A 27,114-nucleotide genomic window follows, 5' to 3' on the forward strand; every position below is an offset into this window, starting at 1 on the left:
TGTTTCGCTCTGTAATTCAAGAGCAATAAATACACCATCTTTATATAGCTTAGGAGCAATCCATAGACAATTTATACTGCCTATGGTCTTTTTAAGCCAGTCTTCTTTGATTTTCCACTGAACAACAGATTTGACCTCACATGCTATTTATTTTAGGCAGTGTTTAGTCTGATGAAATCACATAGCAATTCTGAGTCTAGGCAAGGTATAAATTTGTTAATAACTGGACAACCACCGAAATAAGAAAAAGAATACAATGTTCCAACATAAGCCAATAAAGAGATCACGTTTTCTGCTCTACCAACAGTACATCGCGTCACAAACTAAGACTTCCTCTCTAGTTTATTTCCCACTTTCTGGTGTTCATTCTGATCCATTCAACCGATACTTCTTGAGCACCTACTCTGTGCAAGGCATTTTAGGTGCCAGAAACATAACAGTACATAAAGCAAAGGTAGCTTTCCCAGTTCCCTCCTGGAGCTCACAAGCCGCTGAGAGCAACAGGTAATTGGAAATCAATGAATAAACCGTGGTAGTGCCATGAGGGGAAAAAAAAGACCCCATAGGAACCAAAAAAGTGACTTCCTTCCATTGCCCCTGCCAGCGTTAGAACGCCTGAACTCTCGGGTAGATCTCATCAGCTGGCTCTGCAACACACTCTCTCTACTAAGCAGTTTCTTCACTGTTAAGTGGAAGGATTTGACTGGATGAACAGACGTGACTCGGCTCTTCTATTTCTGAAAGTCTGTGATTCCCAGCAATTATTTTTTGTTTGTTCCTGTTTTCATGAGGGTTCTCCAAACATCATGGTTACATCACAGTTCCCCCTACTCCTGAAAATGCTGGAAAAAAAGCTTAAACAGTCATCACTATGTATGCAAGTTCGACTGTCTTAAATGACAGCTTCCCCAAGGAGCAGATTTCAACATGTGGCCCTCGGCCTGTGATGTCCATTCCCTCACCTACTCTGTCTCCTGGCAGGGGCTGAGGAGGTGTGGGTGGAAACGTCGAGATATTTCAGGCCTTTCTCCTTCTGGGGAATGATGTGTGAAAGCTGAAAAATCACTGTCTTCCTCCTGTACTCATTATCTTTCCTCTCCAGAGGTAGTTCTCATGATAGAAGAAGAAGAGTAAGTTTCTACATTCTCTTCCTGAAAAGTTTCTAAAAATGTACCAGGACAAACATCCTCCCAGCGCAGCTTCTGAAGAGATTACATGTACCTTTTTTTTTTTTTTTTTTTTTTTAAGTAGACCAAATCATTTGTTCTCACTTGAAAATCTGGAATGTCATTTTCTGGCTTACAATTTAGCTTGTAAAATAGGTCTATGTGAAAAATGAACATGTCTGTTGATTAAAGCCCTTTTGCTCTGCATTAAATCTGTGTTCATGTTTTGGGTACAGAATGAAAATCTGCCTTATTGTGTAAGTCGATTCTAAATGTTTTCACATCATTACTGTCCAGGTGACACTGGAGCTCCTTGCACAGAAGGGCTCGTGCCCGGTGTGGGGACATCAGTGACACCAGTGCATCTGGGGCTCTGGTCCTGATTCCGACCCTTGCAAGGACTGTCAGCAACAGAATCAGCTTTCCGAGCTTCTGACAAATTGGAAATAACGACATTTGCCCTGCCTACCTGAGGGGATGGCTGCGAGTTTCAAATCAGCTGATTATAAAGTTACTGGAAAAATGAAGGTGTTACACAACATGAGATAGTGTTCATGACAGCAACATGCGCCAACAGCACTTACTAAATGCTATTACTAGTGATACTTGTTATACACAGAGCATGCTAACTTACAGGAATGCTGAACACTGAGCTGCCACAGAAAGGGTCCCCTTTCCCTAAAAACATGTAGAAATGCTAGGCCTACTTAGCACTGATATTTTTAAAACGTGGGAAGAGAAACTCTAGGTACTAGGTAACCAGAAAGATTCACAATTAGCGAAATCAGTGGGCACTGATTTTAATCTTTGGTTTTAATCTCCCGTGGGGACACAGAACTTGGCCTTTGGTCTACATGACGGAGAAAAGAACAGTCATTGTTTAAAACCTAACATCTGGAAAGGGGACAATAAAACTCTACCCACCGGACCAGGGAAGTTGCAAGGAAGCTTACCTTCTGTCCAGGACCATAAATGGGAGAAAAACAAAAAGAAACAGACCTGTAATAAATCCATACTCCAAGCCTGTGCCAAAGTGGGTATGAGGTCCACAGTTATACTGACTGGGGGTGCATGAACCCAAGCTAAGAAGTTAACAGTAAATACAGGTCAGGACTTACAAAAGCCTCATAGGAAAAAAAAATGAGCTTGCTCACACTCTCTCTCTCCCTCTTGCATGCATGTATACACACACACACACACACACACACACACACATAAATTATAAACTGAACTAGGCAATAATCTACACTCTTAAGGAGAGTCTATAGACGTAGTGGGAGATTTAATGCTCCTAGGATCAGAGATAATAGAATAATCTGAAAGAGGCTAAGAAATAAATATCTTAAAAATAACAAAGAGATGAAAGCATCAAAAAATAAATAAAGAGATAAAGAGAACAGGACAGAATAACTATGAAGACAAAAGCAAATTTTAAACGACCAAATAAAACTTTGAGCGATTACATTTAGTCACTGAAATAATAAACACAATGAACTGATAAACAGATTACGAAAAAGCTTAAAGAATTAACTGGAAGAGCTAAGTAATAACTCACAATACAGCAGTGAGAGAGAGAGAGACAGAAAACACAAAAGAGATAAAACAGACAATGTGAAAGAGAAGTAAATGTCCAACAGGAGTTACAGAAACAGATACTGACAGAGAATTGGAAAAATGCAATATGTGAAGAAATAATAGGTGAGAATTTTCCAGAACAGAGGAAAGACACAATCCCCATATTGAAGAAGCCTGAGTCCAAAGCAAGATAAATTAAGAGGACTCCACACATAGGTACATGATGATAGTGAAATTGTAAAACATCTAAGACACAAATAAAAATTCAAAATCACCAGAGAACAGAGCCATTTACCTACACAGAAATGACAATGAGATTGACAGCAAACCTGTTATCATCACTTATGGAGGCCAGAAGACATGCAGGAGAATCTCCAAAGCACTGAAGGAAAATAATTTAACCAAGATTTCTATCATCAGCTGAACTTTCAATAGAGAGGTCAAATGAGACCTTCTGAGTCAAAGACTAAGAGACATTACCACTCTCAGACTGTCACTGGCAGTGCTGCTGGGCAGAAGTGCTCAAACCTGAGGGGGCACCGGAATCCTGGGAGAGCTGTTAAAACAAAGACTGCTGTCCCACCCCCAGAGGTGCTGATTCAGTAGGTCTGGGGTAGGAACTGAAAACCTGCATTTCTAACAAGCTCTCAGGTAATACTGATACTCTGGTCCGCAGACCACACACTAAGAACTATAAACTGTACTAGACTTCACTAAGATCAAAACTCACCCCAGAAAAAAAATGGATGGAAGAACCATGGTGGGAGAACCAATGGTGGGCAAAGAAATTTGTTTACATTTGGTAAAATTAAATCAGTATGGACAGTAGGGAGAAAAAAAATAAAATATATTAATGACTATGTGCCTATTAGGAAAGTTTAAAGACAAGGTAGTTTTAATATTCCACCCAACAATGACGTGGCAAATGGGAGTGGGAAGAATGACATTCAAGTTCCCTGAGGTCCTGATGGCAAGGAGAGTAGACAGTGATTCATTTTAACCCTAAGTCAAGTATGTTGGTTACAAAGTTTAATGTGAGAGCTAAAAGAATAGAAATAGAAAGTACAGCCTGCAAGCACATAGAGAAAATAAAAGAGAGAGTACTCTATCAATTGAATAAAAGGCAAGAAAGAAGGTAAAATATCACGCGAGAGAAAAGATATGCTAAGCAAATACGAACAAAGAGAGAAAGAGAATGTAGTTACATACATCTCAGACAACATCGACAGAGCAACAATCACCACGGAGACCCACACAACTATCCTGATTAGATCCAACAGCAAAACAGCAAAGAGAATGTAGATAATTTGAACACCACAGGCTTCACCTAACGGACACATAAAGAACTCTATATTCAACCAGAGACACGATACACGTTCTTTTTAAACAGAAAAAGAACATTTACAAAAAATGATCAAGCTTCAACTTCCAATAATAAACATTCTATAGACAATATTCTCTGACCATAATGCGATAAAATTAAAACTCAATTAAAAAAAGAATAGGCACAATCCTCCCATACTCTTAGAAACTAAAAAGCATATTTTAAATAATTTATAAGTCAAGAAGAAAAATCAAATGAAAACTGCCAAATATTTAGAACTGAATGACAGCAAAGTCCAAATGTCTACACTAAGTTGATAATTACTTAAATACACATTCTCCTATTGAAAGCAATATAATGAATAATAATAACATAAACGAAGGAGTAAACAAGGCTCTTCTATTAATAGAAAACAGAGAGCTCTTTCTTGGGGGCAAATCTACTTGGCTTTATGATGCTAAGCAATTTTCAGTAAGATTTAATAAGGACTAGCAGTGTTTGAGTGACGGTCGGTAACTGATAAGTGATAAAAATATTTGAAAAGGCTTCAAAGTTATGTCAAAAGTCTTCTGCCACTTAAAAAGAATAGTTTCTTGAATTTACCTTGTTCTAATGATGTAGAAGAGAATATAATATTCTAACAAACAACTGTGACTGTGAATATATATATCAAAAGGAATCATCAGAGTAAGGCAGTGTTTAAGGCACATAGAGAAAAAAGTTGACTGTTTTTACCCAGGTATTACTGGGCACTTTGCCTAGGAAATAGTACCCAAGTGACTGAACAAATCCAACAAATAACTAATGGGAGTCAGTTACCAGGGCACATTTGCAATGTAACATCTTTTAAGTTTTCAAATGGACGTATCTTACTAATTCAAAACATAATTTGAATGGAATCAGATTAAAGCAATGAAATTGGAATTTTAAATCTACCAACTGGCCTCTTAGCCCAGCATGTGATATAACAAACTTCAGTTACTTCTGCTCCTCTAGTCTAAGAATCCCAAATTTGCAATCTTCTGCTGATCGCAGTACATCTCCTGTAATTCCAAATTACCTCCCTGCACTCATACAGCCACTGACAAAAGCTGGTGGTGTGCTCTCTGCTGATGAGTGTGGTCCCATTCTACAGACTTGTCAACAAGTGTGAGCTACCAAGTGTCTCCTGATGCCCCGGGGAGTGGGGTTCTCACATCGCCTTATGAACAAGAGTGCTGCGGTGTTTTCAGAGGTCATCACGCCTGCATCAGAATTGATTCTTTTTCTACCCGGCATGTATGAGGGGACCATGAGAACACTGTGGGTCAGCAGAGTTCAAAACAGCTCCTGAACTTAGCTACAATCTCACCAAAACTTCTACAGATTTTTGAAAGTTGTAAAAGATTTAAACTTACTGGCATGCATTTATTACTCCTGGCCTAAAGAAATGATAACACTCTATGAAGATAGGGCTTGGTTTTGCTTCATATAAAAAGGAAGGGAGGAAATTTTTATTATACTTATGATCCACACTTTTATAAAGGAGAAGAAAAAATGTTTAATTCTGCTGTCATTATCAAGCTATTTTCTTTTCCTTTATAATGAAATCCGTCTGAAAAGGCACATGCAGCTGTACCTCACCTGGAAACTTCAGTAAGAAGGAGATGGCAGCAAAGTACTCCATTTCTAGTCAACTACTCAATCACACCAGTCCCTTGACACCATTGTTATCAGTAATACACAAAAAAACATGTAAACATGTAACCAAAGTCTTATACTGAAGAGGCAGAATTTGAAAATACTGACCGGACCAGTAATAGCTGGGTTCTGCAGTCTCGGGTCTTCCCACTGAGTAATTTTGCTATCTGAAAATGTTTAAAAAAAAAAAAAAAATCAGAACATTAGTTCATATCTATTCTATGTAAAGAAAGCTTTAGAAAGAAGTATTTCTGGATTCTTCGAAAGCTGTCCAGTCCCCCACCCTGTGTTCTAAAGACAAATCAGTATTTCAGAGTTAGCAGGTAACTATACTCTATACGGCAACCCCTCTCACATACTGTTTAGTTAAAACCACTCAATCAAAAACGCACAACTAAAGAGAAACCAGCAATTCATACTGTTTTGGGCAAACAACTTGCTAAAATGGGAATTATAAACCCCTGTTCTTTCAAGGATTTATAACTTGATCTTGATTTTCACTTAATTGAAAAAAGGCATTTAAGAAGTCTTAGCTTCCCAAAAGGCTAACAAACACAGGATTTTCTTCTCATTTCAAATACTTTTCTCTTTACTTATGGTGTTGAAAAACTGCTTTCAATTAAGAATCCTGCATCGAACAAATGAATAATCTATTACATGCGTCACTCATATGCACACAAAAATCAAAGCAGCTGAGGCAGTCCAAAAAAGAGAATTAGATGCAGCAGAGGAAGATTACGGAGCATGGTTTCTGTTTGGTCATGTTGGCAAAAGGTGGTTTGCTTTCTTCCAAGTGAGTTAATGTGAACAAGATTGTTCAATGCTATCTATACCATTACTTGTGTAGGTGATATCACTCAGGGTTTGTAACCGTGCATAATTAAAAAGACCTTATGGATTCCTGTGTGTATACTGGGGTGGAGTGGAGGGAGGGAGAATGCGGTGGACTCACATGAAAAGTACGGAGGGGCAGACTGGGGAGAGTAGGTTCTCTGGAGTTTTTGGATCTCTAGGTTAGTAAAAAAAAAAAAAAAAAAAGAAGAAGAACAAAAGTATTCAAAAAGTAAAGGGTGGCCAGGAGCAGTGGCTCATGCCTGTAATCCCAATACTTTGGGGGGCTGAGGCAGGAGGATCACTTGAAGCCAGGAGTTCAGGCCCAACCTGGGAAACATAGTGAGGACCCATCTCTACAAAAGGTTAAAAAAAGAAATTAGCCAGGTGTGGTGGTGTACACCTGTAGTCCTAGCTACTTGGGAGGCTGAGGTGGGAAGATCGCTTGAGCCCAGGGGGAGGCTGCAGTGAGCTATGATTGTGCCACTATGCTCCAGCCTGATCTACAGAGCAAGACCCTGTCTCGGGGGCTCGGTGGGGCGGGTGCGGGGGAAGAATATTGATTCTGTTTATTTTCTGGATACACTGTAAGTGGGCTGATAAGAATAATTAGTGAATTCTGTTTTAACGACCACATCAGGAATTTTAAAAAGCCTTATCATTATTTTAATAAAAGCAGACGAAAAGCTAAGGAAAAAAAAAAAAGCTACCAAAGCAAGTGATGATTCCAGAATCTTTTGTTTCCATGCTGTCAGAAAATTTACATGAAAAATCTCAACTGTTTGAGAGAATCTCGATGGAAGCAAAAGGCATTTTTGGGTCCCTTACCTTTCATGGAAGACTTTGGAAAGTAAAAGCTGCTATTGTGATGGAAAACAAGAGAAAAGAAAACCAAATAAAGGAAACGGAATACAGCTGAGTAAAAACTGCCTTAAAACACCAACTTGGATTATAACCGTATCAATGGATATTGTCATCAAAGCAAAAAATAAATTAACAACTCCTGACTCATGGGGATTCGCAAGTCCTCAGACCAGACCCGAACTTCATGCTCCATCCTGGACATCTGCACCTGGGTTTCCCATAAGCACTTCAGCTCCACTCTACCAAAACCAAACCTCTCATCACCCAACACCAAAATTGGTAACGTTACCTTCATTCCAACGTGCAGTATCACAATCCACTCACTGTCCCAATCAGGAACCTGGCCGTGTCATTCACTCTGGTGGCCCTGGACCAATCCTCTCTCTCCCTGATAAGCTTCTTGCTAGAGAGCTCATTTTTTTTCTGAACTGTTCTCTGGGCATCACTGGGAATTGTCTCAAACCCCCTGGTTCAAGAAATCCTCTACAGCTCTGCCAAAAGGATCTCTCTAAAGAACGATTTCGATCCCATCCCTCCCCTCTGGGAAATCCCCTGGGAGCTCCCCACTGCCTGTGGCTTGAGCCTGAGTCCCCACACCTGGCAGACACCCTTTGGCTTGGCCTGCGTGCCACGCTGGCCCCTGCGGCACACTAGCTGTTTGGAGCAATGCTGCGTTTCTCAGAACGTGGCAGCATCTGCACATATTCACACACCTCCACACATCCTAGGATCACTCTTCCCAGGGCTTTGCCTGCCTCAATCCTACTCAGTGTTTGTCAACCATCTAAAAAGTGACCCATTCCCTCAGGGCCCATCCCTGTGCCCAACCACCTCCCAAGCAGATGCAGTCCTTGCCTCTTCTGTTTCTGTGTAACAACTGATCCACTCCTCTGATACTTGAAATATCTCCCGCTACTTCCCATTGGACTTAAGCTCCTCGAGGACAGGGACTGTGTGTTATTCATCTTTGCAACCCCCTCTCTACCACTTAAGACCAGTCCCTTAAGACCAGGTAACAGGAACTTAGTGCATTATTTTTTTTAATGACTGAATGAAGCTGATGGTGAAAACAAAGTCCCTTTAAAAACAGCCTAAGCTTTTGGAACAACACAAGTTTTTACATGGTTATGATGGAGAATTCTGCAGTGAAGTATGGTCAGTGTATGAAAGTATGGGGTAGCCAGTTATTCTTTTTTTTTTTTTTTAAGAACTTTGGAGTTTAAACTTGCTTTTCCTCTTTGAGATATTATATTTCAAATAAAAGGACAAGAAGGAAGTGGAAGGATGAGAAACTCAGTTTAGTCACGATGAACAGGTCCAGTAAGACTGTTGATAGGAAAGACTAAAATAGGACTTTACAAAGTCACTGGAATTCAATTTTCTCTCCTAATGTTGTAGACAGGATACCTGTGACCAATTACTCAGCTGCTGGGCCTGTCTGGTCTTTAAGAAGAATGACATCATTCCTACAAGATATAGAGATTCAGTTCAAGACTTTTCCTTAACCTCCCACCCTAGGCCTGAGAGCCAGGAGCCATTCCATAGACAGTAACCAAAGGAATCAAGGAGTCCAAAGAGGTTAGTCTCGATCATTCGTTGCTTTTGAAATTAAATCTTTAAGAGGGCTGAGTATTGTTATTCTTGAAAATGTCTAACTCCTCAGGAAAAACTTACAAAGCAGAAATAATCAATTATTGAAAAGACAAGTGCGTCTCGTCATCTCATCTGTAATTCCACGTGGACCCACGTGCCAGGTATGCTGGAAGACAGGAGGACTCTAAGCAATTTACAAGTTAACGGCGTTCACAGCATTGTGGCATACGCAGGCATAACCTGGTTCCTGTCCTGTAGGCATTATGACAGCAGAATCAGATGCTGAGTTTTGCTAGAAGATTGTTTAGAAAAAGAGGCTTTATTCTGATGGAAAGGACATTTCTAAATGTTATCTTCCAGGTAATTCAACCCATTTGGAATGTATGTGTCAGCCTGATAAAGCCTCTTCAAAAGACAGGTATTCTGCAGTTTTCACACACTGAATTTTGTGGAAAGGCCAATGACTTGAACTGTTTCATTGATGTGTACTGTGCTACAGCTTTCCATTGAGTAAATCTTGATGAATTATGGTAGAAAGGTAGCATGAACAGCTAAGGAGGCAGCACTCATAAATCCTTTTCTTAAATGGTTTTTGGTCACTTAATTTATGCTGTATCTCTTTAACAGAATCTTTCAATACGGTTATGCAAAGGCAAAATAAATTTTAATCTCTAAGTCAATGGCCACAAGTATCATATTGGCACAGCTTAGTTGCATCAGGCTCTGTACAGAGTATACACGGAGCCTCGGGGATGCTGTTCTAGTCAAGAGAAATGAGGAAATGTTTGGGCAGAGCGCTGGAGTAACTGCAGAACTGATCAGAAGTAAGCAAAAGCCCAGGCATCTAGCAGGTAGCTACCTTCTTCTACCTTCCAGTAAGCCAGAGTTGGGCCGGTCTCAGGCCGGTGGGGGTGGGGGGTTGGGGGGGGGGCACCTACCGCTCCTCAGGTGAGTTCACTTCACTTTCTGATCAAGCACAGCAACTTCCTAAGAGTTCACCACTGACCCTCCACGAACCTGATTTCAAGTCACCATGTATCAAGCATCTCCTATAGATTATACTAGGTCTATGACATCAATAGTGAAACAGTCGGTGATTTTTACTATTTTAATGCGCGCTAGGATAGCCCTTTGCAATCGTGTTTTTCTGTTTTTGGCTCCTTGCAGTATACTAAACACATTCACAACATTCTTTTTAGGTTGACCTAAGCCAGATCTCCAGCCGGAAAACCATCACAATATTGTGTGCAATGCTCTCCATGTGTCACACAGACCAAGATGTGTTACCAGTGAAGACCTGTTTTAGTAAAATGATCAGTATTATTCACACCTGTCTGAAAACTGGAATTGTGATGTATAAAAAATACTACAAAGGAAACTTTCTTTTTTTTTTTTTGAGACAGTCTCCTCTGTCGCCCAGGCTGGAGTGCAGTGGTATAATCTTGTCTCACCGCAATCTCCACCTCCCAGGTTCAAGCGATTCTCCTGCCTCAGCCATCCGAGTAGCTGGGATTGCAGGTGCACACCACCACACCCAGCTAGTTTTTACTTGTGTTTTTAGTAGAGACGGGGTTTCAGCACCTTGGCCAGGCTAACCTCGAACTCCTGACCTCAACTGATCCTCCCACCTCCGCCTCCCGAAGTGCTGGGATTACAGGCATAAGCTACTGTACCAAGCCGAAAGCTATTATTTTGTTTTTCGTTGGAAAAAGAGGTGTGGCCTGTCTCTCATTTTAGTAAATTCTCTTGAGAATAAAATAATAAATAGCATTTTAAGGAAAAAAGTAGGGTATACACATACATGAAAGCCGGAAAAATACTTTATGTTTACTATGAAATTCTGGAAAGTTGGCAAATCTGCCTTTTTTTTTGATAAAAGACAAAAACTAAGTCTCTGCACCTTGAAATACCTGGTTTAAACAAAGGGTAGCCCACCCTTTAAATACACCTACGACTTCTACTTTTAGTTGAATTGTAAACTGCTGGTACTCTTGCTTAATTCCATTTATAATAAGCCCTGAACTCCCAGGGCCTGAAGGTGAAATTCTGTTCACAATGTACTCTGCCTCCTAGTAACATCTGAAAAACGTACTATGCCTGTGAGATAGTGACCAGTCCTACACGTGTGAGGATTACTTGCGGCCAGACTTCTCAGGAGGTGGCTCATCAATGTGCTTTCATTTAGTTATGAAAGTGTGAAGCCCGGGAAACCTGGTGGGACTTTCTGTTCATGAACCAAATGAAAGCAAAGACCAAGATACTACCAAATGGCACACACGGTTGAAACCTGACATCTATTTGAAGGCTTCTTTTTAATATACTTTTTCAGAAATTTTAAGGGACATAGAAATATGATTCCATGAAGAACATGGCACCTCCAAAAACAATGAGAAAAAAAAATCCCACTGGCTAAAAAGCAAACTTATATTAGTTGAACTTTTAGTTGGAATGAGAAACCACACATTTATTCATAGGTGCTGGAGCAAATATCTATAGCAAACATACTACAATTTCTAGAAAATACATATGTATTAGTGTTGTGGGTGCAAGGAAACATGCTGTGAATAGAAAATAAGGTCAGAGAGGGCATCCTGCCATAGGACCCTTGAAGGCAGTGTCTTAAAAAACTTACATGCTGCTTCAAGCACTGTTCACAGATTTTTGACTAAATCATCATTTCTAATCTTATTTTCTATTACCAGAGTGTATTTATTAAATGTGCAAAAGTCAAGGGATCAACAATCAAAATGTGGTTTACAAATTAAAAAAAAACCATGTTAATAGGTCACAAGATCAGATTGCGTGAAAGCTTGATGGGCTACTTTAAGCAAACTTGGGGTGAATGCACAGTACCGTATGAAGGCACTGATTCTCTGGTATCATTTTCTCCACATAACACCTGGCTACCTAGATAAAGAGTAAAATGACAAAGCTTTCACTATGATGTCTGAATTACTCCCTTCCCTCTAACCCGCAACACCTGTGTGTCCATAACAGCGCCTACTTACTATGATCAATATAAAACGTTCGGCCATCCAGGTGAATTCTTTCTTCCCAGCCAGGCTAGTATCCGGGGAAGGAAGGGAGACAGAAAATACAAACATTAGCTAGGAGTTCCAAAATCAAAGGCAACATTTAAAAACCACAGGACACCTTTGTTCTCTTTTCTGCTAGGGTACATTTATGCATTGAGCATGAACTAAATATGAACACTTCAAGTTAACTCCTGACAATGTCTAGCAACACCCTTTATCACATGCTCAGGTCTCAGATGTGCTGAGTGTATGAAGAACAGGAAATGGGCTGCCAGCTCAAAAGCTTCAAAGGGAAACTGTAGCATTCCACGGAACAGGGGAGTTTGAAGTTGAGTACCATTTAATTAAATAAATACTAAGTATTAAAGGAAGGGAAGAGGGGGTTAATATAAAAATGTTAGACACGGTTACTGTATTTATATTGTCCAGGCAGTTGATGATCTAATATTGGTATTATCTACCATGAACTTTTACTAGTCAAGCTCAGGAACTAAACGGATTTGGAGAATTTTTTCAAGATAAAGCTGGTATGCCCTCATTATCTAAACTATCCGTATTTGCTATCTGAACCTCAGGAATCCAACAGATTCAGAAAAAATGCTTTCTTTTGTTTTCTAAACTCACGCTCTGGTTCTTTCTATTTGAACCCAGGAACCAAACAGATTTGGTGTGGGATACCTGTATAACCTAATGAATAATGATTGAACCTTAACCTTCGCAGCCTCAAATGTTGCCCTAATATACCAGGCAACAAAAAGGTTCTTACACTTGGAAAACAACCACAAAAATTCCCATTTAAAAACAGCCTTGGAGTCCATCCACTGCCCTGTCACCCCCTACGGCTTTTTCAAATTGAGAGTGAGTTGTTGAGGAGGATGTATGTGAAGGTTTCATTCAAAATCCAATTTTAAGTATACAGCTCAACTCCTACTGAGCCGTCACCAACAAGGGAGAAAAAAACTTAAAAAATCTGCAGGTTAAATGACTTATAGAAACTTTCTATGACTAACTAGACCTTCTTCTGCCATACTATTTTCATTACTTTGGTTCTGATGATTTAATCAGCAATATGGCTGGAACTCAGTGGTTGCTAAGTTACAAAATAAGTGAGTGCCACTTAAATTGTCACCTGCAGAGAATGTCTCTTGAGCATCCTGTGGACAAGTTCTATCTTCCACTAGAAGTTAACAATTCAGAAACCTCTTTCATAAGTACTGGATATCACATGAACTATAATGTACGATTACAGTTCAGCTAAACACTTAAATTCTATTAAGAAACACAAACCAATGAGATCCACGAAGCCTGGAGATAGAGAAGGTCCACAGGGCCTCTCCATCAACATAGAGCGGATAAAGGAACAAACACTTTCAGACCATTCCATGTGTCTCCAGTGTACTCACAGGAAGGGGACCAAGGTCATTGGGGTTTAAAGATGTCTTTGACCGCATATGCACTGGAAATTTCAAACGTGGATCTTCCTGCAAGAAAAATGTAAAAGACAGTAGACGCTAAGTGGAAGTATCTGTGTGCAGTTACTGGGTGCTCTTCTTCTTGAGCTGTTTGTTTCAAGGCAACCAGACTGTCCACGCCTGGAGCGTGAGATAGGTCCCATCTCTGCTTTGTACAGGAAGCCTGGCTGACCGTCTCTTGAGACAGGCTGTACTCTTCCTTCTTGTACTTGGTGGAAGGAGGAGAGTCAGAATATTTACATGAAACGTTAATCATTTCCCCCAAGACCTTGAGAAGGGGAAAGGGAAGAGAGCCCCAGCAGTGATGTTACTAGGGAAACCAGAATGGAGGGTGCCAGTGAATGTAGCACAAAGAGGGAGTGGGGACAATGGTTTCGAAATCTCTCCATGGGTCCTGCGCCCCCGGCGAGGGGAGCCAGCCTAACACGTTAGGGAATAGGCCCCTCTGCCACACCCCGCTTCAGCACTTGTGTTCCCCTCCATTCCTTCCTGAACTCAGCAGAGAATGTGAATCTGGTCCGTGAAGTCACGTGGCTACTCCAGGGAGGGCCGCCTTCCTCAGGCAAAGTCACAAAGTTATGATACGACTTTACTGAGATTCTTGACCAAGTTCTGCAGATTAAGTTCTCATTTATGCCTTAATATTTAAAAGTTTACAAAACATTTTTCTTAAAGCATAGGCTTCATAAGATACCACAGAGAATCAACAAAAGAGAAACATGTACTCTGACATCTTGGGTCAGGCTGCATGATTTACAAGGCATGGTCAGATGTATGATATTGCAACAGACCCTTGTTAGGAGGTTGGGCATATGTTCTGTTTCTTTAGATGAGGAAATGGAGTTTCAGAGAGAACAAGAAGTTGCCCAAAGGTTATGACCCAGAGTCCAGGAGCTGACTCTTACTTATGGAGACCCCGTTAAAATGCAGTGTAGGCTGGTTGCGGTGGTTCACGCCTGCAATCCTAGCACTTCGGGAGGCTCAGGTAGGCACATCATTTGAGGTCACGAGTTTGAGACCAGCCTGGCCAACATGGTGAAACTCCATTCCTACTAAAAATACAAAAATTAACCGGGTGTGGTGGCGTGCACCTGTAGTCCCAGCTACTCGGGAGGTTGAGGTAGGAGAACTGCTTGAACCTGGAAGGTAGAGGTTGCAGTGAGCCAAGATTGTGCCACTGAACTCCAGGCTGGGCAGCAGAGTAAGACTCCATCTCAAAAAAAAAAAAAAAAAAAGAAAAAGAAAAAGAAAAAGAAAAAGAAATGCGCTGTTAAGGCCAGATGTGGTGGCTCACACTCGTAATCTCAGCACTTTGGGAGGCCAAGGCAGGAAGACTACTTGAGCCCAGGAGTTCGAGACCATTCTGGGCAACAAAGCAAAACCCTATCTCTGCAAAAAACACAAACAATGAGCTGAGTGTGGTGGTGCATGCCTACCTTAGCTACCTGAAAGGCTGAGGTGGGAGGATCACCTGAGCCTAGGAGGTCAAGGCTGCAGCGAGCCGTAAACTGTGACCGTGCCACTGTACTCCAGTCTGGGTGACGCAGAGAGTCTTGCCTCCAAAAAAAAAAATAAAAAGGAGAATCCATATCTTTACATTAAAAAAAAAAACACACTGTCAACCAAATAAGCTTAAGGTTAAAAAAAGTAAACTGTTAAGACATTTGATATCAGCTTCATTTAATTTTGTAATAGGGCCTTTGCTGCTGCCAAATTACTAGATTTTTCTGCTTCCTAAGTCAACCATGTAAGTCATAGTATCACTGAATCATAATCATAGATCTTGGGAACTGGCAAGAATCAAAAAAGACCATAAATAACAAAAATCAACCTTTGCTTCTTGCTAGTTAGGTGAACTTTTAAATGAAGAAAGAAATCATGTTAGCAGTTTGTGATACATACTGACCCTGAACCCAATATATTTTTCTAAAAGGCTAAGCAGAGGCACAAAATAATTCAGTATTCTGCAGTATACTGACATACACAGAACATAAAGAAATACGCTAAGCAGATTTAGGATTGAGAAGGTCCAAGAAGCTGATAATCTGGTAAACATTTGTGACTGGTTAACTACAAACAGAGGAAAAACTGAAAGCACTGAATTTCTCAAAAGCTACCCACTCAATGCTAACTCTGATCTGGACCAGGTAACGCCACAACCAGCGGGGGATCCTTGGGTTTCCACCTAGCCAATGACCACACCAGGTTTACAGAAAGCTAAGGACGGCTATTACATGAAAGAGGGCAGGGTTTCTGAATGCCACACACAAGGCCAGTCTGGCCTTGGAATCGCACGTATGCTGCCGTGAAAGACAATCAGCCCTATTGGTAAAAGCCTGGTGATTTAAAGGTGGAGGGGAGCAAAAAGAAGCTGAAATTAGAGAAAAGTGTCAGGGGGGCAGTGAGGGGCAGAGCATGAAGTATAAAGTCAGCTGAATTTCAAAGGTCTGCTAAAGTGGCCTTGCGTGGAAACCCAGACTTCACAGACTGTGAGGGCCAGAGGCCTTGAGGCTTATAATATTATTTCATTATATCAACAATAATAAAAATAATGGCAGCAGCTGCCATGAATCAGCTCTGAGGGCTAAGGCTAGTGGTCACCCCCGAACCCCCACTCCCACCGAGCCACTCAAGGAGGCAGGCATCTCTCTTTAGTTGACAGGGCACGTGAAGTGGTGGTCAAGGCTCTCTATTAGCTATGGACAACTTCAGGCTGATGAGAAGGTAGGATACTAACGAGGTCTCAGATGCCATGAAAATAAATGATCCAATGCATAAAGCATGCTTGGTTGTTTCTTCCTTTCTTCAGTGTCATACGGGAACTCTTTCATGTGTAATATAAAATTGCTTCCCTCCATCAAGTTCAAAGTGTTTTTAAACAGGATGCAAAGAGCAGTATCTTTTTAAAAAGGGCTTTCCTAATTCAAAATATATAAAACACAGGGATTTAAAAAAATGTGCCTCTTTTCTTTATCTTTTCCATCCTGGAAGAGACCAGCAACCATGCCTAGGGTAATGAGTTTCATTACTTTGAACTTGGATGGAAAACAAATCTGCAACTTAACTAGGGTGTAATCTTTCTTGCTACAAAAATAAGCCCATGCTTCATCCTGTGAAAGGCATATATACACTAACACGGGTTTAGGATCCCTCACCCGTAATGCTTGGGACCACAGGGGCTTTGAATTTCAAAATATTTGCAGTTATACTTACCAGTTCAGCATCCCTCATCTGAGAATCTGAAATGCTCCAACAAGCATTTATTGCCTGAGTGTCATGTCAGTGCTCACAAAGTTTCAGACTTTGGATAAGTTGGATTTTGAATCTTTAAACTAGGGATACTCAACCTGTATACACGTGCTCTGAGCTGCTGAGGATCCTCGGCACATCCCTCCCAAGCCCCTAGTCTCCTGCATGCATTCCCTGAAAGGCCTGACCCAGGCGGGGAACAAAGCCAATCATTGTTTGTTTGTTTGAATGAGGCTAAACTTGGCCCGGCAGGGTGTCTCATGCCCATAATCCCAGCACTTTGGGAGGCCGAGGCGGTAGGATCACTTGAGGTCAGGAGTTCGAGACCAGCCTGGCCAATACAGTGAAACCCGTCTGTACCAAAACAAAACAAAACAAAACAAAAATTAGCTGGTGTGGTGGCATGGGCCTGTAATCCCAGCTACTCAGGAGGGTGAGGCAAGAGAATTGCTTGAACCCGGGAGACAGAGGTTGCAGCGAGCTGAGATTGCACTATTACACTCCAACTTGGGTGAGAGTGAGACTCTGTCTCAAAAAAAAAAAAAAAAAAAAAAGAATAAGGCCAAACTTTATCCAAACACTGATGGCATACTGCCTTTATCTGTGTGTCTGTCTGTAAAAGGTCATATTTTATGACATATTTCAATAAATTTTTTAAATTTCTCAATGTATAGAGGGGAAATGTCCTGATACTTTTCACGCTTCTGGTTGGTGTAAGAATCAATAGTGCCCAGGCTGATGGGGGAAGCAGTGTTATTTTCATCATTTTCAACCTGTACTACCAGTTTTTTTCCTTTTTCTATTCTAATGCTCAAATCTAAGGATAGCTATGCTGTTCTCTCATTTGTTCTCTTCCTCTTTCAAAATGAGAATGCTTATACACTGTTGGTGAAAATAAAAATTAGTACGACCTCTATGGAAAAATAAATAAATTAAAAATAAAAATCAAAGCAAACCCCAAAACCAACTCAAGACAGATTTTTAAGCTGCAAATTATCTTTATGCGTCTCTCTGGCTCTTCATCTTTTGTCAAAATGAACAGGCAATTTAGAGTGTGTCTCCCGCAGGGAGAATCCTGCCTAGGCCTTTGTTTAGAAGCAGTAAAGCAGCTGTGTCAGCACATCTGAATTTGCTCAAGAAGGGGAGTAACTTGTGGAATTTCCAGTTGTTACCTTGAGGATTTTCCACACTAGCAGCAGTAACAAAATGTTGTTCTAACAGATTATAATTTTAAATCAGTAAATTAGTCAATAACAAGTATCTGGGTAAAAAGGGACAACTGGAAATTAAAAATGGGTTTCATTCAGCAACGTTGCAAGCAATAAATAAAGCGAGTGCTGTTTTATTTAAAATACAATCTGCCCAGCTGCAATTATACTGCCGTTGTGGCTTGAAAGGCTGTGAAAAGGTTAGGGGATTTGATTACTAAGCTAGTTGAAATTACTAAAATCATAGCTTATGTTGGCAAGCCACAGTGGCTCCTTACACTAATCCATCTACTTTTATATTCGTTAGCCCTTATTTCTGGAGCCAGTTTCTGGCTAAGGACTTGAAATTACAGCAGTGCTATAGTAAATGAGAACACTGGCAGGACAGCCAGGGGTCCCATGGTAATAAGAAAAAAGACATTAAAAAAAAAAAACCCCTTCATAACTGTATTTTCCAACGAGCTGCCTGTCTCTTACTCTTGGCTCACCTGCAAATCTGTAACATTATCTGCAGACTAGTAGGGGAGTCAAACCTACATGTTATTATATGCCTTAGAAGCAGTTATCAGTTTACCAAATGAATGTTACCAGATCTAAATGAGAAATTCTCTTGGCAGGCCATTCCCTTATTTCAAAATAGAAAGAGCTCTTAGAGTGGTTCTCACTTAGGGCTGTTTTGAAATGTGTAGGGCATTTCTGGTCATCACTATGTTGGGGTGGGGGTGGTGGTGACCATCAGCATCTGGTGGCAGGAGCCAAGGTAGTTAAATGGTCTGCAACTGAAGGCACAAATGTCCCTGCCCCAAATGCCAAGAATGCCCTTGAAGACACAGTGTCCGACGAGTCAAAGGATTCTAGGAGCACGCCCTCTAGACCTGCTGGACTGAACTGATACCACCCAATGGGCAAGGCATAAAATGACAGCCCAAATCCCCTTGAGCAGGGCTTGTTCTTGAATCTAAGACTGCTGGCCTATCAAATGGACACACCTAATGTCTATCACTAGAAATGGGAATTAATGGTGTATGTTTATTGTTGATCCAAGACCAAAGAGCTAGGGCCAATGACAATCACCAAAATTCAACCAGTATTCCCATAACATCAGTTTTGAACAAGTAGCACAGATAATAGCAGGACCAAGTTAAACTCTGAGTTAACTCTAGCTAGACAATTCGATGGGGACATAACAGGAAGAAAACCCATCTGCAGCATCAAAAATAGCCAGAAATAAGGGAACCAATTTCAGTTTAATTACAGGTATAGAGATTATACAGCAGAAAAATACCAACTGATTTTCAAAAGAACTATATACTACATTGAAAAAGCCACCCACTGATTCAGCTCAAGAAATAAAGAACTGACAGAGAAATACAAAGATATGCATATTCACCTCTGATTAATCTCATTTTGCTCAAGATAATACAATGTACAGATTCTTTCTTGGGTACAATTCAGGAGTACATGAAACAGTTGCATGGTAAGAAAAATCAATTTTGACAAAATGATCACAAAAAGGAGTATCAGATTTACAACCAAAGTCACTCCATACATCCCCTATCCCATGATTAAGGGCACGGAAATGTAGCTCAGACGTGTGAATACTGATCTGATGTGAACAGTAAAAACTAAAGTGACAAATCAAAAGAAGGTGGGTAATGCCAATAAAAGTGCAAAAAGAAACTGACAAAAGAAAAAATTATTTGAAAATGATTATAACTCCTATTTGAAAATGATTATAACTCCTTATTTTGTAAGATGGGATCAATTAACAAAATCTTAACAGCACAGAACAGTACCTTTCCATCCAGCATGGTGAACTGTCTAAACTAGAGTTTCCCAGGAGAAAAGGCAGTCCCAGCACCACTACCAAAGACAGCTATCAGCCTATGCCCACCCACTCCCACCCACCCATTTGTGCAGGGGCCAGATGCAGGCTGAGGAGACCCTCTGGAAACACCCTTTACAGTCAATCTAATTCCTCTGCAAGAACTACAAACACTGAGTAAGGAAATCAAGGAATTAATGCCAGACTTCACGATGAAAACGGAGCCAAATAAAAGCAGCAGCCTTACCCAGGTTGTGGTCTTTGTGTTATGATCAATGAAGAAGGGCCGGCCGTTTGGCGCTATCCTCATTTCCCAGCCGGGTGGCAAGAAGCTCTGTGTGACTTTGTGTTGTGGTTTGGGGGAGTTGTAAGGTGATGGCTGTGGGGACTGTGGGTTAGAAAGGGTGTCTTTCACAGCCCGACGTACGGGTGAGTCCTTGGCACCCTAAAGAATAACAATTAGCATTAGAACTCTTCAGCAGCTGCGATTCCAATGTGCCAAAATGTACCTGGGTATTGTAGGAGGCTTCTCTTTGGAGGCGGACAAGAGGGAAGATTCCCAAAACCTGTTTTCTGTCATTCATTTACTTTTAAATCAATCTAACTTTACATTTCCTCTGTTGGATAAACACACAACAATATTAAGTACTTATAATCACCATCCTTTGGTAGCTACTCAGTATGTACCAAAAATACTGTTCTGTACTAAGCATTATGGATGGAGATTTTACAGAGTAGAGAAAAACGTGCCCTTGCTCTTAATGAGCTCACAGTCTAATGAAGAATAGATTGGCAAGTTTTAGAGCACAGAAGAGAAAAACCTACATCAATAAAGACAATGATCTGGAATCTCACAGTTGTTACCCATGACATTCATATCAGTGTGTGGAAAAGACAGCATCCATTCCCACTTATTGGCATCTGGAACCAGGGCATGGAGAAGCCTACAGTTGTCTCTAAGACACAGTCAAGCTTAGGACCTCAAACCTTTGCTCTTTGGCTTCTCTAACTCTGACATTTGTGATGTTAAAGGATGGCACCAAAACAATACAAACACGACAGGGAGCACAAGCAGATGCCCAGCCACGATGCAGATATGCAAATATGCATCAGAAACATGTATGCCCATAGAATGAAAGACCCTACAGTCGAAAGAAAAAAAATGATCAAAGCAATAGCTATGTTTAAAAACTCAATATCAGCACTTGGTATTTGAAAGACAGATTATGCAATTCTAATGAGGTAACAGGCAAAAAGAAGCGAAACACAACAAGAACGGTGGAAGTCCTGAAAAGAGAGTGCCCACGTCCAGCACAAGTCACTGCGGCCTTAGCCAAATGAGAATGAGAATCAGGTGAGAGAGTCCAGGAATGTTAACTGGGCGAGACAGAGAAGCAGGTAGAAAGGCTGCACAAGAACACCCTTCACCACCAACACAACGACTGATCAGAGAGAGGAGGTGGCTGCCAAACTGAAGGCAGAGTTAAGAGAGAAGAAAGAATGGGAGTCACAGGACAGAGTGAGTCCAGTTAGATGAGGTAGCCGTCTCACCTCCAGCGGGGCAGATAAAGTTACTGTTGGCGAGCTGAGGCTACGAGGCCGGCGGATCTGAGGCTCGATTAGATGGTTGTTACTGTTTGTGGCTGATCCAGACGCACCATCTTCTGCAAGCTATTTTGGAGGCAAAAACAAGTTAGCTTCATAGGAGGATCTCCCTGTGTGTGTGATTAGGAGCGCGAACCCAAACAACAACGCAAACAGCAATAATAAGAGGTCTGGCCTATTTAAAGCGTGGAGGAAATAATTAAACATAATGATGGGGGAAAGGATGGGGAAACACATTCAAGGGAAATAAAAATGAATCACTAGCCCAGCATAAAAACTAGCCTCAGATTAAAGGCAGGGGGTGAGGGGTGGGGCAGGGAAGAAGCTACACACTGTAATAGGCTCTTACTTTGAAAATATCTTTCACTTCACATTTTAAAAATGTATTCAGTGATAAACTGATTTGGAAAGCAAATTCTTCCTTAGGCTATTATTGTATTTAAAGTAATGCATTTTCTTTGTGAGACAGCTTTTTACAAATATGACTCTTTCAGAACAATATATAAACACCAGGGAGGGAGGTCGGTCATGTACATTTCGGCTTCTATGGCCTGCGGTTTTAAGTTGGATGGCGATCTTCGTACCTGCATGATAGGTCGAGTCCAAGTTGTGGTTCGATTGTTATGATTGACATAGTATGTGCGCCCCTTAGCATCTTTTCTTTCTTCCCAGCCTGAAGGCAGACCCGGCGTGGTATGTACATAGGCCACTGATGGCTGTTTGTGCAAGAAATCATTATTATTTAATACCTTGCATTTGATTTCTGATCAGTTTAATAAAATAATGTACACCCAGATAATTATTTTCTCTAGACAAAGTTAATTAGTTCTATTTACATAGAAAATACTTCCAAGTGTCTAGAAAACAGCAATAGATTTCCAATAGCTTCAAATCTACTGTGGAATGAACCCCACACAGTTGCAGATCCAAATTCTTACAGAACTTGGTTCTAACACCCCCGTAGTCTTAAATGTAAAGGGTTGCTGCTAAGGTGATCATAGGGGAAGGGAAAAACATTATCATCTGTTCTGGCTACTAAATTCCACTGCCAAACCGGGTAGAGCTTAAAGGTATTTCAAACTGCCCAGTGTCACTGTGTATGAGAGGGATGCTCTGAGTTTCTCCTCGATGTAGCTCCCATGGGGTGCTCTTCTAGCTTAGTCCTAAATTTCTCCATCAGCTTAGGACCCTTACACTGTACCTTTTGGGGCAAAATTTTAAAATCCCAACACACAGCCCCTTCTCTAGGATGCTGACGGTCACACAGTAGCATATAATCTGGAGTACCACCCAGGACATCTGTGTGCCCCAGCTCAGGAAGTCTCCCAGCACCCAGCCTCACACCCGAGGCTGTGTGCACCCAAGTCCGCTGATAGAAGTGTGTTTCTTTGAAGGCGAACACAGCTTGGCAGTCTTTGGATTTAGAGACCTGTCCAACATAGAGTGACTGTATTTAGACAGTCCACATTTGATCACTAGAAGATCCCTGAGAAACAGTCTAAGAAATGCAGTGTGGATGGAGAAACGCTGAAAAACAAGGATGTGTTGATGATGTATGGAGGCACTGGGACAGATGCTGGAGATCAGAGCTGTCCCAGGAAGGCTTGAACGCATAGGTGATGCATGTAAGGTCTGTGCCTGCAAAACAGCTCTAAGTGGGGAAAAGCTCAGAAACCAGAAGCCGACCACAGCTACACCACGGCTCCTAGGACAATCTAAAAGTATAGGAACCCATGCCTTAGGAATAACCTCTCATGTGAGGTTTACAAAAGGAAGCTGCTTCTTTTAGAGTACTCCTCCTTTCTCAAGCCAGGATCTTCTCCTGTCCCTCCAGATATTTTAGCAGGTGTCATTTTCTTGCTATTAGGCTGAGGATACAAATTTCCTCTGAACCCAACTTCTTCCTGTGCTTATGCCACCTCTTCCCTGCACTACCAACAATGTGTCTTGGTGAAGATGATCACTTGGAGTTCCTTGGTGGACCCCAGGATCTCAAATTAGAGAGGGCACCAACAAGGATGCTGCCAAGTAATTTGGAAACCCCATCTACAGAGAAGCAATATGCTAACCTCACAGGCTTAAAAGCACAATTCAGAGAAGGATCACCTGTGTAAGATCATGAAGCAGCTGATTTTAGATTATGCGTAAGAAAACTTTCTGCTAAAAATGTAGCAACCATTTCCTTAACATTTCCCGAGATAAAGTCCTAAAGCTCCATAAAGATAGTTTATAAAGACAGAGAGACTCAGATCATAGAGCATTCTGGATCCAGGTGTGGAGACTCAGCAGGAGCAGAAGAAACATCAACACTGACTTAATCCTTTCATGAATATTAAACATCAAGGAATTAGCACGCAGTCCTAGTGAAGCTCCTTCCTCCCCTCCCCTCTAGCAGTGATGCCAACACAAAGGGCTACGTGGATCTGGGCACTTCAATGGACTCCTCTGCTGAGCTAAGCTGTAACCTAAGTTCGTGGTCAATTAGTGTATCTGGCAAAGTATGTGCTATCAAGTTTTGACTTACTATTGTTTATCCAATCAATCAAATACTAAATGGAATTTGTTACATTCTCAGGTCCCTCTTCCCAGAGCCCTCCCCTTCCCGTGATCCACCTCCCCCTCTCCCGGGCCCCTTCCCTCCCACAACTCCCCCACAACTCCCCCCGTCCTGCCTCTGGAAAACTCAGCTCTGGAAACCTTAAGGATATTTTTGCAGTTACTGAATCTCTGGAAAGGACACTGAGGAGGCAACTGATAAACTGAACACACTTGGATGTGTCATAGATCATCTCAGAACTGAATCCTAAAGCTGTATGAATTCTAACAACCAGGTTACTTTGTTTTTTTCCTTTTTTTTTTTTTTTTTTTTGAGACATAGTCTCGCTCTGTCACCCAGGCTGGAGTACAGTGGCGCAATCTCCACTCACTGCAACCTCTGCCTCCCACGTTCAAGTGATTCTCCTGTCTCAGCCTCCCGAGTAGCTGGGATTACACATGCGCGCCACCATGCCCAGCTAATTTTTGTATTTTTAGTAGCAGGGGGGTTTCACCATGTTGGTCAGGCTGGTCTCGAACTGCTGACTTCAGGTGATCCACCCGCTTCGGCCTCTCAAAGCGCTGGGATTACCGGTGTGAGCCACTGCACCCGGCCATACAGGTTACTTTCATACAGCCACAGTGAACAGCACTAATCAGTTTGTGGAAAATTACGCGTGTAGTACAGAACACTGAATTTGATTAAAATGTTCATTCTCTCTTCTATTGAGAACTGAACTGGCAACCTGTAATTTAGTTACATTTATGTGAGAGGGCCATTTGGAGATGTTTCTTTACAGTGTTCTTTCCAAATGACCACAAAGAACAACCTGTGCTGATGATTTCATTTGTAACTCACACTGCCTCCCACCCTGCGTGGCTAGTTGAGGGGGCAGGACTCAGCTTCTACAGACAGACCATGGAAGGGCCCGCCACGAAGCCAAAACCAGCCTCCTGCTGTTCTATGCTTGTGAGCATGTTCCACACTAGCTTAACAAAAAAGTAATCAAGAAACCAGTTAGAAATTGTGACTTAGCTTAACATTTCACAGCTTTTCATCGTAGACTGAATACACTACTGCTTTGTGATGCCCAAAAGCCATTAGCTAGAACTTCCTAGTGGCTCTTTCATTAAAATAAAGAACATGATTGTAAGCTGCAGAAGTTTCAATATGCTTTTAAAAATAACCACTTTGATGCTGACCATCACAGATTTGCCAAGACTTGCACCAACCCTGTACTGGTGGCCTTGTGTATTTTTAGAATATATACAACAAAGACTGAAAAGACTGTGATATCCCTCTCCTTTTATCTCATGGGGAGGGCCCTGGCTTAGTCTGCCAGAAAGTGACACCACTGTGCATTTATTTGCCTTAAATCAAAGGGCTGTGGTTTCTTGGCTGAGAATCAGTGCCTGTTTATTAGACTACAGGAATGAAAGCACTATCATAGAAAGAAAGCTATACCAGGACGGTTACTTCAGCACAGCGTATGGAGTCAAAAGGGCAGGGTAGGGGGAGCGGAAAGTCCTTGAATTTTGGGAAATTAACATCCTAGTGCCTTCACATCACTGAATATTGTGTAATTATTAATATGTCCCAGAAGAATGACCATAAGTAAAAATCAAGTTGCTGAGTAATGTATATACGACATCCCATTTTAAAAAAATAAAGTGGCACAATGTGTACCTCTGTGTACGCAGCCGTATGTCTGAGACAGCACATGCGGAGTGAGATGATATAATCTCACGGTGGCTCCAGCCCAGGACAATACACTTCAGTGTGAGTGACGGGCAGAGGAACAGAGTGGATACCGAAGAGGGAAACACAGGGTGAAGAGACAGAATTGCAAGACAGAAAGTCAAGGGCACTTATGACAAAGGATGGAAGAGAATACCATACAAACAAGAATACCATAAATTAACCTGTGGAAGAGAAACATGCAGGATACAGCTGAAGAGAAACGGATGTGATCCTTTCAAACCTAACTAGGTAGGGAGATCTATCTCTTCTACCAGAGTAGATGAAACACTTAGGAACGAATATTGCCAAGCCTGCGGGAAGAAAAAACCCAACCCATGCTGAAACTCAGTGACGGGGAGGGGAGAGTGCAGGCAAGAAGGCAAGAAAAGGGCAGTCTAAAGTGCCACCCGTGATCTCATTCAGAGGGGTCACCTTGTCCTGCCAGGTGACCCTTGCCATGGAGCCTGGTACTGCAATAATTCCATTCACACTTCATTTACTACATCAGCTACCACAACTCTCCAAAGCTACAAGCAGGTTGCAAGGCCAACAAAATACAAAAATAGGTGATATACAGATGATGTTCATCAGCACTGAATTCTACTAAAATTACTTCACAAAATGATCTTGTCCCCCTCGAAGCTCCACTACTCCCACAGAAATTGTAAATGCACAGTGGGAAATAGTTCATGTAGAATTTCTTGAATTCTACTGGAGGCTGCCTCACTCAACACATGACTCACGTAAACCACCGTAGCTCAATACCTTAACCTGAGCTGAGTGTTCCGGGGCTGACTGTTGCCAGTTTGAATTTCCCCTGTACAATGCTGAGCATTAAATTGAAGTCATCAACATCTTTTAGAAAATCAGCAATTGTATACGTAAAGCTATCCACAAGTAATGAGCAGTTACAGCAAAATACAGCACAGGTGAAACAATAAGGAAATTCTTTAAACAGCTACTGCAGTGCAAAGCATAAACTACAAGCTAGCCTAACTTCAGGGATCAAGTAGAAAACAGGCAATTAAAATACATGGTCAAATCTAAGTCACCCACAAACAAGAATACCATAAATTATTCAAAATAATGAGTAAGAATGGTTGGCTTACAGAAACATCAATTTTTCTAGATCACTTAGATATCTTAATTATGCTCCCCTGGTATTATGGAAACTTGTTCATTCCTGTGAGGAGACCCCCTGGTGGCAGAGAAAGGGTCACTGGTGCATTCTGGAGACAAGAAAAGTCTAACCCCCTGTTAGAAATGTGGTAGGGGAGATACAGAAAAGAGAATGGCCCTGGGAACACCCAGAAATCACACTCAGTCTCATGCAATTCCTGTGGCTTCTCTGATTATCTTCCAACCAAATTATTTTTACCACGCATTCTAAGGAAAAGGAAAAACTTATCAG

At 41.4% G+C, this 27,114-nt stretch overlaps 1 protein-coding gene across 43 annotated transcripts in view; it reads right to left on the bottom strand.

Annotated features, from left to right (window-relative positions):
• Positions 1-27,114, bottom strand: part of NEDD4L (NEDD4 like E3 ubiquitin protein ligase) — a 367,516-nt gene that overhangs the window by 39,109 nt on the left and 301,293 nt on the right. For 25 of the 43 annotated variants that reach the window (XM_077974731.1, XM_077974729.1, XM_015122082.3 and 22 more), the window contains 6 exons: positions 22,012-22,143; positions 21,374-21,493; positions 20,070-20,267; positions 13,472-13,549; positions 12,042-12,096; positions 5,854-5,912 (listed from right to left, as the gene is read on the bottom strand). In XM_077974731.1, the coding sequence (XP_077830857.1) occupies positions 5,854-5,912; positions 12,042-12,096; positions 13,472-13,549; positions 20,070-20,267; positions 21,374-21,493; positions 22,012-22,143 (642 nt within the window). Of the gene's footprint in view, positions 1-5,853; positions 5,913-11,886; positions 11,941-12,041; positions 12,097-13,471; positions 13,550-20,069; positions 20,268-21,373; positions 21,494-22,011; positions 22,144-27,114 lie in introns of all 43 variants that reach the window. The other 18 variants (XM_077974725.1, XM_077974726.1, XM_077974722.1 and 15 more) reach the window with 3 other exon arrangements.

The sequence above is a fragment of the Macaca mulatta genome, chromosome 18 (assembly GCF_049350105.2).
Source record: "Macaca mulatta isolate MMU2019108-1 chromosome 18, T2T-MMU8v2.0, whole genome shotgun sequence".
Lineage (NCBI taxonomy): Eukaryota > Metazoa > Chordata > Mammalia > Primates > Cercopithecidae > Macaca > Macaca mulatta.